This window comes from Taeniopygia guttata, chromosome Z (genome assembly GCF_048771995.1).
Source record: "Taeniopygia guttata chromosome Z, bTaeGut7.mat, whole genome shotgun sequence".
NCBI classification, from domain to species: domain Eukaryota; kingdom Metazoa; phylum Chordata; class Aves; order Passeriformes; family Estrildidae; genus Taeniopygia; species Taeniopygia guttata.
In genome coordinates, this window is record NC_133063.1 from 63582490 (window position 1) to 63591858 (window position 9369).

General features: G+C 48.2%; 1 protein-coding gene across 1 annotated transcript; it reads right to left on the reverse strand.

The window, feature by feature from the left end:
* Positions 1-5696: 5696 nt before the first annotated feature.
* On the reverse strand, positions 5697-8597 carry LOC140682003 (uncharacterized). The gene is given in 5 exon segments (XM_072922843.1): positions 5697-6851; positions 6853-7391; positions 7394-7741; positions 7825-7941; positions 8408-8597. Coding segments are annotated over 5 exon segments (1686 nt in total). The 3' UTR covers positions 5697-6359.
* Positions 8598-9369: the final 772 nt, after the last annotated feature.

The following is a 9369-nucleotide window of genomic DNA, read 5'->3' on the forward strand; positions in this document are numbered from 1 at the left end:
GGTCTACAGGAGGACACACGGAAGGGGCTCAGTGGGGCCGGAATGGAGACAGACAGTGAGGGGCAGGAGCGGCAGGGATGTGGTGGCAGGAAGGAAAGGGCCCCCAGCAGCTGGCAAGGCTGCACCGCTGCCCCCGCGAGCACCGCACCTGAGCAAGGCCCTCCTGCCGGGCGCTGGGCCCTGGAGACGGGGCAGCCCCGGGTACCGGCGCTCCTGTCCCAGCCCTCCTCCAGCCCCCTCTCCCCTCTGCTGTGTACTCACCGCTTGCCGAGGCTCTACTGGGGCAGCGGCACCGGCTTGGGGCCTTCTATAGTTGCCCCCATTGTGACACGGCCCCTGTGCTGTCACAGAGCCCAGAGCGCATCACAGGCCAGCCCCGCCCGCCGTCCCAGCCCGGTCATGGAACTCATCATGGCCCGGGCACGGAACTCATCATGGCCCCGGGCACCCAGAGCCCCAACAGACACCGAGTGCAGAGCCATCACTCGGCAACCTGGGAACCCCAGAGCTTCCCTTGGCAAAGCAGGCACAAGCACCCTGCACACAACCCTTGTCAAATACAGATTTGGGTGACAGGACCCATGGATGTTTTCACTATACGTGTGTGAGCTTTTATTTATTATTCAAGGCAGAACTTTTTGCTATCGATATTGATATTTATTACTGTGGCGCTGCATCTCCTCTCCCTTGCTTCTTTCTAGGCTGCAGTGAGATCTGGGAAATACTTGTTCGGCCTTGGCCTTGACATACCACCTGGGATCAGCTCTTTCTTTTCTTGGGTGATCTCAAGCACACACATTTGTGACAATTACTTTGGGGGCAACGTGTCATATCAGCTAATATTTATTTACTGATTTAGTGAGAAATAAATCCACACTGCTCGAATGATGCACGGGAAGTTGTAATGTCATCCACTCTTAAGGCCTACACTTACTTTACACCAGCACTGTCCTGCCTCACAGATCTTTTGTGAAAAAAGAAAAGATGTCTTAGGATTTATTTTCTGAATTAGGGACACTTCCAAAGATCTCTTTATTGACTGACAAAGACCACACGGGACCAACTTTTGGTTTGCAAAGCAGCATAAAAATCTTTAGGCCCTCACAAACAACTTCTTACACCAGATATGGCTGATCAATAGTCTGGCCTAATATTGGGCAAGCCACTATAATCATTAAATACATGTTTTAAAATGGAAAAAGAAAATCCTCCAAGCACAGAACTTCTGAAGCATAGCTCATTCCACTCTAATGTGCTCCCTCCGAACAAAAGATAAAGGTGTGTCCCTCCTGACACTTACTGCAACAGGCTGCCTGTTGTAGTTTGACAGGGAGGTGAATTTTCTCAAGAAGTTGAGGTCAAACCAATCAGTGGTTAGGTTTAGATACTGTTGCAGCATTTCTGAGAGAGTGAGGGCATGATTTATCTCTGGAATGAGATTTGAGCTACTCCAGTCTATGCCTCTGATCTGGACTTTTTAAGGCCTTCTAACCTGTGACGGAATTAGAAATTAAGAGCTTGTGGCGCAGTTAGAAATTGTATTAAGGAGTGATGTGAAGCACTGGGCTTTCTGGGTGTGAAGTAGTGTAGGTTTGTAGTGTGAAGTTTAGTCCACCTTAAGACAAAGACAAACAATGTTCGCTTGCCAGTGGGAGTGCCTTTGTAAACTGTAAACTATATTGAAGTGTATATAAACTGCCATCTTCTAACTAATAAACGGAGAACGTTTGATTAACCATATTGGTTTGATCTGCGTTTGTCCAGTCCAGCTTTCCTGTCTAGTAAGGCCCCTGGCTTTGAGATACTCCTGCTTAGAGTGACCATAACACTACCCTAGCATGACAGCCATTCTGAGAGAAACACTTTTTTGTACAGGATGTAAACATGTCTGCATTTGGATGCTATCCTCGGTACAAACCTCCTCTCTTGCTTTTTTCTCATTGGACATCCTTGCTACTGCATATGATAGAGCTGTTTATTGGGAAGAGTTTCTCTGATGCCGATCACAGCACAGCAGGAGGTTTTTGCTCCCTTGGGCTTCTCAAATTCTTTTTGGATGATCTCTTTATCAGTTGAGGGCTGATGGAACACAGAATGTCTTTCTCTTCTCCATCCATGACACAAGAATTGCCTGCACTCATAAAACACAGTTTTCTGAACCATCCTATACAATAACAAACAATGCCTTCTAAATTCTGCCATCTAAATGAGGTCACTATTGAAGAGCTTCACATGCCAAGTGTTACCTAGCAGGGAGGGGAGCAGAGGAAGACAGGATCACAGCACCTGCTGGTCAGTCATTCACAGGCATCACCAGGAAGATACAGGAGAGAGCCATGAATTTCATGGGCTACTGTGTTTCAGCAACCCATATCACCCCGCTCCTTTTAAATCTCTTCTCATGACAAGCTTCCAGTCTCATCACAGTGCTCACCTGAGGCACATGAGTAAATAAGATGAAGAATAGGAGGGAAAATTTCTTCTGACCTCCAGTCACTTAAGCATCAAGCAGACAAGAGAAAACCTCTGGCCTACTCTAAGGGAGGTGGTTTATACTCACCTACAGCTAAAGCTATTCTGAAAACCCATGTTATTAGACCCAGAGTGATAAAGAGCTATGAATTTACTGATTCTGGCAAAAAGGCAGCTTTAAATGAGCTCTGCTACTCCTAGTCTCTCTCCTTAGAACTTCAGGTTGAGATGCTTAGGACCAGCTAAAGAAAAAAGTAATTTCATTCATGCCCTGGTCAAACATTTCTCAGTCTCTTGTCCCTGCCAATGCACCAACCAGTCAAACACTGAAAAAGCTATCCATGGTAAGCTTCCAGTGGAATACTGGCAAAATCTTTGTGGACTGCACTATTTGAAGGGTCTGAGGTCAACTCACTGTGAATCACTTTTACCGCTCTGCTTAGCCTACTACCTCAGCTCAGCTCAGCTCAGCTCAGCTCAGCTCAGCTCAGCTCAGCTCAGCAACCTCCCAGCTACCTTCAGCTGCAGAAGCCCATGACCTGCAGTCAGAAAGGCATGAGTCTTACGAAAGAAACAGACATGGGGAATGAAGTGTGGAGATTAATCCACACTCTGAGGAAGAGGCAACACTAAAAAACAGTCTGGCAATAGCTTGTGTCTAGAAGCTGCGTACCTTCAAAACCACCTCAGGGGTTTGGGATTTGTGCTGACTTGCACAAAGGAACCCACTCCACCCTGTAGCAGTGGGCTCCTTCTTTCCAGCCTGGATGGAGACATGCCCTGCATTTTGCAAGCATGTCCAGGTGTTCAGAATGGAACATCCTGATCATATTTAGCACCTTAAGGCATGCAGCTCTTCCTTTCTCAAAGTATGTTTTGTGAAATTATAGGTACTGCTATCTCTACCTTTCCAGACAAATTACCCTCATTATATTGCACTTGCCTTCAAAATACTGCCACTCCTACGTTTCAGACTTTGTTTCTCTCAGAAGGATGCACAAAGAGTTGGAGTAGTTGCAAGCACCTGCACCACAATTTTCAACTAACTGCATCTTCAGAAGGGATTCTGACAACAGGCCATTCTCTGGAGATGGACACGGCGCTCTGAGGCAAGACAGATAACTTTGCTACATCTTATAGCCCAGATCTCTATGACCAGAGCCACTGTCCTTGAGATAAGATGAAAAAAAAAAAATCAGGGAATGTATTTTAGCCAAATGAAAATAAATCAGATCTACTGTGGGCTCTCATCCTGTTTAAGAGCAGAGTTGCATGTACCTGAAAAACAGGTTTGTAAAGGAAAGGCTACCAGATTTTACTTTAAAGAATGATAGCAGACACCACTGTGTTGAAAGCACAGATAACAGCCCAATTAAGGAGGGTTTTCTTTCATTGTAATCACAAACAATTTAAAACCAGCTCCTTACTTGCTTTCTTTTGTCATATTCATTGTGAATTTTTCCTTCTAGGAAAATATAAATAATTGTTTTCTATTTATGTTTCTCATGAATTTGTGGTTACTTTGTAACGATTGTTAGTTGCAAATTAGATTCCTTAACCATTGAAAAGATGAAGAACAGCATGGCCTTGGCTGAAGAGAGTGATGTCAAAAATTGAAAAGAATGGCTTGTTTTTACTATCCATATCTATTACTATTTTGCCAAATGAATTTTATTGTGATTTGACTATTACCTATAGATTTCATGGATTTCAGTGTCCAACCTGTAAGTGATTTTCTTCAGTAAATCCAAAGGACAGTTGCCTACAGAAGCCCTGACCTGACTCAAGAGCTCTTCTGACACTGCCGGCATGTGCTGACATTCTCTGGCTGTGATGCATTTGACTCAAAGCTGCTTTCTCCAAATGCTCATCTGACACCAGGGCCCTGCTCCATTCAGCCTTTGCTAAATCCATAAAAATGGTTGAATTCTGCTCACTGAAAGGCGCCCCGGGAAAGGCTCAGCTGCAGGTCGGTGAGAGCGGGCTGGGAGTCAGTTGAACGTGGGTTCGTGTGGGCCATGCGAACAGAGAGCTGATTGGGGTCAGTTAAGGCCGAGCAGACTTGCTCAGTTACTTCATCAGTGCTGCCTCCTGTTTTCAAGGCCTGGAAGAACAGCTCAGCCACAGAAAAACATCCCGATTATTTGCCTTTGCTTACTCTTACTGAACACTGCTTTCAGTTTCCCTCCTAGTGTTACTGCATACCAGCCACCAGTAAAAATCAGCAGCTGAATTACACCCTAGGGTTTCAATGGCAACACTGTATGTTCCAGCCTCCCCCACTCCCTCAGCATGCCCCTCACACACGCAGCACGCTTGCGATTGCACCAAAACTCAGGGCCAGGCCCACATTTTAAGCACCTGCAATAATTCTGGCCCTGGCAAATCTAGCGCTGGGAGGATTGTGCAGCAGGAAGCCATGGGGCTGTGGTGGGGGCAGTGCCTGCCCAGCAAAGAAGGCAAAAGGCAGGGGGACCTCTGTGAGCACACTTCTCCCTCAGTGCAGCAGCAAGTTCTGCTGCTGGCAGGGATCCTCCTTTGGGAGGTTCCTACTTGCTCTCCCTAAAGGGAGCTGCCTGTTCCTGTCCCCACAGCAGGCTTCTCTCTCTTACATGGGCCACAGCCGTTTTTTTTCCATGCCCTGAAGGAAGGGGAACTTTTCTAATGACAGTGGGAGCTAAAATATTTCATTAATATTTTAGCTGTTTTCACTGTCATGACTTCTGGTTGAATTCAAGAGGCAAAATTAATAGCCCTGCTTCAAAGCGCTATGGAAGCGGAATACTGAGAAGTGACTGCTGGACACAATCACCGTTTGAGTCACTTTGGCATTTTTTTCTGGTAGTTGCACTGGATGGATATTTTTAAAGAAATGGTGGGTTAAATAAAAAGAAGGACAGATTTCGGGCAATTTGAGAAATTTTTCTCCTTTTATTATTTCTTCACACATATATATGTAGATATTGCTGAAGGGCAGCTATTACGGAAGGGTAGCTCAGTCTTTTAGGACTGAATTGTTCCCTAGGAGCGTGTAAAAGTGACAGCATAAAGAAAACTTTTTAGCAATCTTTCCAAAGATTGCTAAAAAAGTTGAGGAGTACTCTGCTGCAAAATTTCAGGCACTTCAGGGCATTTTCAGTTCAAACTTCGAGCATTTCTATGGAAATGCTCAAGAGACAGCATACTTAATATATCCAACATCTCTGTTTGCAAAGAGTCTTTATTTCAGATAGAGGTATAGGAAGGACGTTCTCTATGATACAGAGGGTTATGTACAAAGAATGACATATTTCAGGCAATTTGAGAAACTTATCTTCTTTTATTAGTTTCTCAAACATAGATATTCCAGTATTATTTAAAAGCAGACAAGCAACTAGGGGAATTCTCTAAACTAAGGGTAATTCTCTAAACTAAGGGTTTAAACTAATCTAGTCTAAACTCTATTTCTCTACACTAAGGGTAACTTTGCCAAATAGTTGTATACTGCCAACGCTAAAGGGCCTCTGGAATGAATCCTAAGAATCAAGTCTAATTAAAACTACGACTAAATAACTACATGAAGTCCCTAATAGGCTAGGTTGCTGTCTTCGAGGTATTCCAAGCAACCTCCATCAGCTTCACTGTTATTCTTCTGTGAGGATGTGCAGGTGGAGCCAGTTTCTGCCTCCTAGACTTAGGCAACAGCACTGTTGTAAATGGAAGGTGAAGGGCAAGGCCGCTCAGAGAAGTGTCTGCACAAGGAATCCATGTGCTGCAGCATCTTCCTTCCGCAGGAGCAGGAAAGCAGCTTTGGGATTGTCAGGGACAACTGCAACAATCACAAAGAGTCCACGTCGCTGCAATCGGCTGTGAACTTCTCCATCACAGCTTTGTGCAGGGAACTCCTCTTAGTGTTGGTTGGAGAGCAGCATCCAGAGGCGAAAGTGCAGCTGATCATGAGCCTCCATCGCCTTCCTGTGGGCATCCGGATCTCGGGCCAGGTATTCAGAGAGGTTGAGCGGCTCAACCTTTCGCATTGCTGGAGGCACGCTGATCTCTGCAGGAAGCTTCTCGTTGCCTAGAACAAAATGGTCCAGGCGTTTCCATTTCAGGCAGAACTGCAGGAACGCCATGATGTCCCACAGCCGCAGTGGAAATTCCTTCCTGTGCCAGTAGACCCGCGGTATGATGTTTAACACATGCATGACCAGAGTCTTCCAGGTAGAGGTGGAAAAACCTGTGCCGCTCAGCATGCAGGTGAAGAGCTGCAGGTATTTCAGGTGCAACCCTTTACACGGTATCTGCCTGGCAATGTGCTGGAAGAATTTTGCCTCTGCCACAGCGAATGTCTCAGGCCACGCTGTGCTTGCGTGAATGTTGGCCTTGGCGGGCTGACTGCTCACCTTGAAAACAGCACAGACGAATTATGGCTTCTTCTTTGGCAACGGGGCAGAAAGACAGAGACTTTCTACAATCTCGGAATAACCAATACCCACAGATTCCGACACTTGCTGCCGTCTGCCCTGCACTGTTTGGCTCTAGGTGGAAGGCGTGCCCTGGCGGGGGATTCAGTGGGACCAGCACACGGTACACTCCATCCCACTCATGGGGACTCCAGCCCTCAAAGGCGCTGCCCACCCCGATGGCTTCTTGAGGCACCGGATCGAAGCTATTGCTCACGCTGTCCACAAAGACACGCGTGAAGCTCTCCATCAGCTCAGCTGTCACTGAGCAGCCTCTCTCCAGGTCCTCCACAGGCCACTCTATACCATCCACTAAAAGGATGTCCTGCTCATTCCCAGCATCTTGGGTGTCTTCTCTGTCTTCACTTCCACCGCTGGCACTTTCTTCCCTGCCACCATCACTGCCACCTTTTTCACTGGCAGACACATTACCTTGTTCTTCTTCTTGTCTATCCTTATTCTTGTTTCCCTCCACATCACATCAGCCTGTTCTTCATCCTTGTTTCTATCACTGCCATCTTCTATAACCTCCATATTTGCTTCCTCAGGTGCAGGAAAACCACTATGGGCAATTTCATTCCCACATTCATTGCTATCTTCCTGCCCAGTCCACTCTTTGCTTCTCTGGTCATTGGCACCTCTGCTTTCCTGCGCCTTCACATTCATGTATTCTTCCGTTCCGGCTACATTGTCTTCACCTTCATTTACATCAGTGCTTTTGCCTGCCTTTATAGTTGCACTATTGGTTTTTTTCTTGATTTCCTTCTCCCTTTTCCTTTCCAGAATCCTTTCTTGATCCACCTGAACATCCTTGTTTTCTTCATTGCCTCGTCGAGTTCATTTCCAGCAACACTGCCAGGTTCTTCTTCATCTCCTTCAGTGGTAGTGTCTCCTGGCACATCCCCATCACTCTGTCCTTCTTTCTTTAACTCATAGCCATTGCCATCGTTGACATGGCTGTCTTCCTTCGCATCATAATTGCCACTGTTGACATCGCCGTCTTCCTTCACCTTCACATCATAATTGCCTTCAAAGAGGACGAACAGGAAATGTCAGGGGTCTATATAGACTTTGGACAGGGTGGGCTTCCCTGGCTCTCTGCCAACCCCGTTGGGGCAGAAAGGAGGGATCCCGGATTATCTTGATCAGAGTCACAGGGTCCCGGGGAAGGGGAAACAGAATGCCCATGAGCTCACTGTAACAAATGGCATCATCCTTGTCTCCATCACCTGCAGCCACAGGTCTGCCTTCTCTGTCATTTTCAGTGCCGCTGTCGTCTGCCTCCAGAGCCATATCACTATCTTCTCCACCTTCCTCTGGATCAGCAGTGTCTTCTTCCTGTTCCGTTACTGTCTCATCTGCCAAGGTCTTGCAGGAGCTCTGGTCCTTGCTGCTGCTGCTGGCCTCACAGCTCCTTCTCCTGCAGCCCAGCCACAGGCCCAAGAGGAGCAGGATGCCAGCAAGAACCCAGAATGGCCACTGCTGCAGGGCACCAAAGAGCATGGCTCCCCAGCCCTCGTCCTGCTGCTCCAGCTCCTGCAGCAGCCGGGCCATCTCACGGTCCAGCAGCTCCTGACGCTCCCGCATTCTCTGGTGCGTGGCCTCATCCAGCCCATCCCCAGCTGGCTGGGGGAACTGGATCAGTCTTTGCACCAGCACGAAGAACAGTGACGGTAAAGCCATGGTCTACAGGAGGACACACGGAAGGGGCTCAGTGGGGCCGGAATGGAGACAGACAGTGAGGGGCAGGAGCGGCAGGGATGTGGTGGCAGGAAGGAAAGGGCCCCCAGCAGCTGGCAAGGCTGCACCGCTGCCCCCGCGGGCACCGCGCCCTGAGCAAGGCCCTCCTGCCGGGCGCTGGGCCCTGGAGACGGGGCAGCCCCGGGTACCGGCGCTCCTGTCCCAGCCCTCCTCCAGCCCCCTCTCCCCTCTGCTGTGTACTCACCGCTTGCCGAGGCTCTACTGGGGCAGCGGCACCGGCTTGGGGCCTTCTATAGTTGCCCCCATTGTGACACGGCCCCTGTGCTGTCACAGAGCCCAGAGCGCATCACAGGCCAGCCCCGCCCGCCGTCCCAGCCCGGTCATGGAACTCATCATGGCCCGGGCACGGAACTCATCATGGCCCCGGGCACCCAGAGCCCCAACAGACACCGAGTGCAGAGCCATCACTCGGCAACCTGGGAACCCCAGAGCTTCCCTTGGCAAAGCAGGCACAAGCACCCTGCACACAACCCTTGTCAAATACAGATTTGGGTGACAGGACCCATGGATGTTTTCACTATACGTGTGTGAGCTTTTATTTATTATTCAAGGCAGAACTTTTTGCTATCGATATTGATATTTATTACTGTGGCGCTGCATCTCCTCTCCCTTGCTTCTTTCTAGGCTGCAGTGAGATCTGGGAAATACTTGTTCGGCCTTGGCCTTGACATACCACCTGGGATCAGCTCTTTCT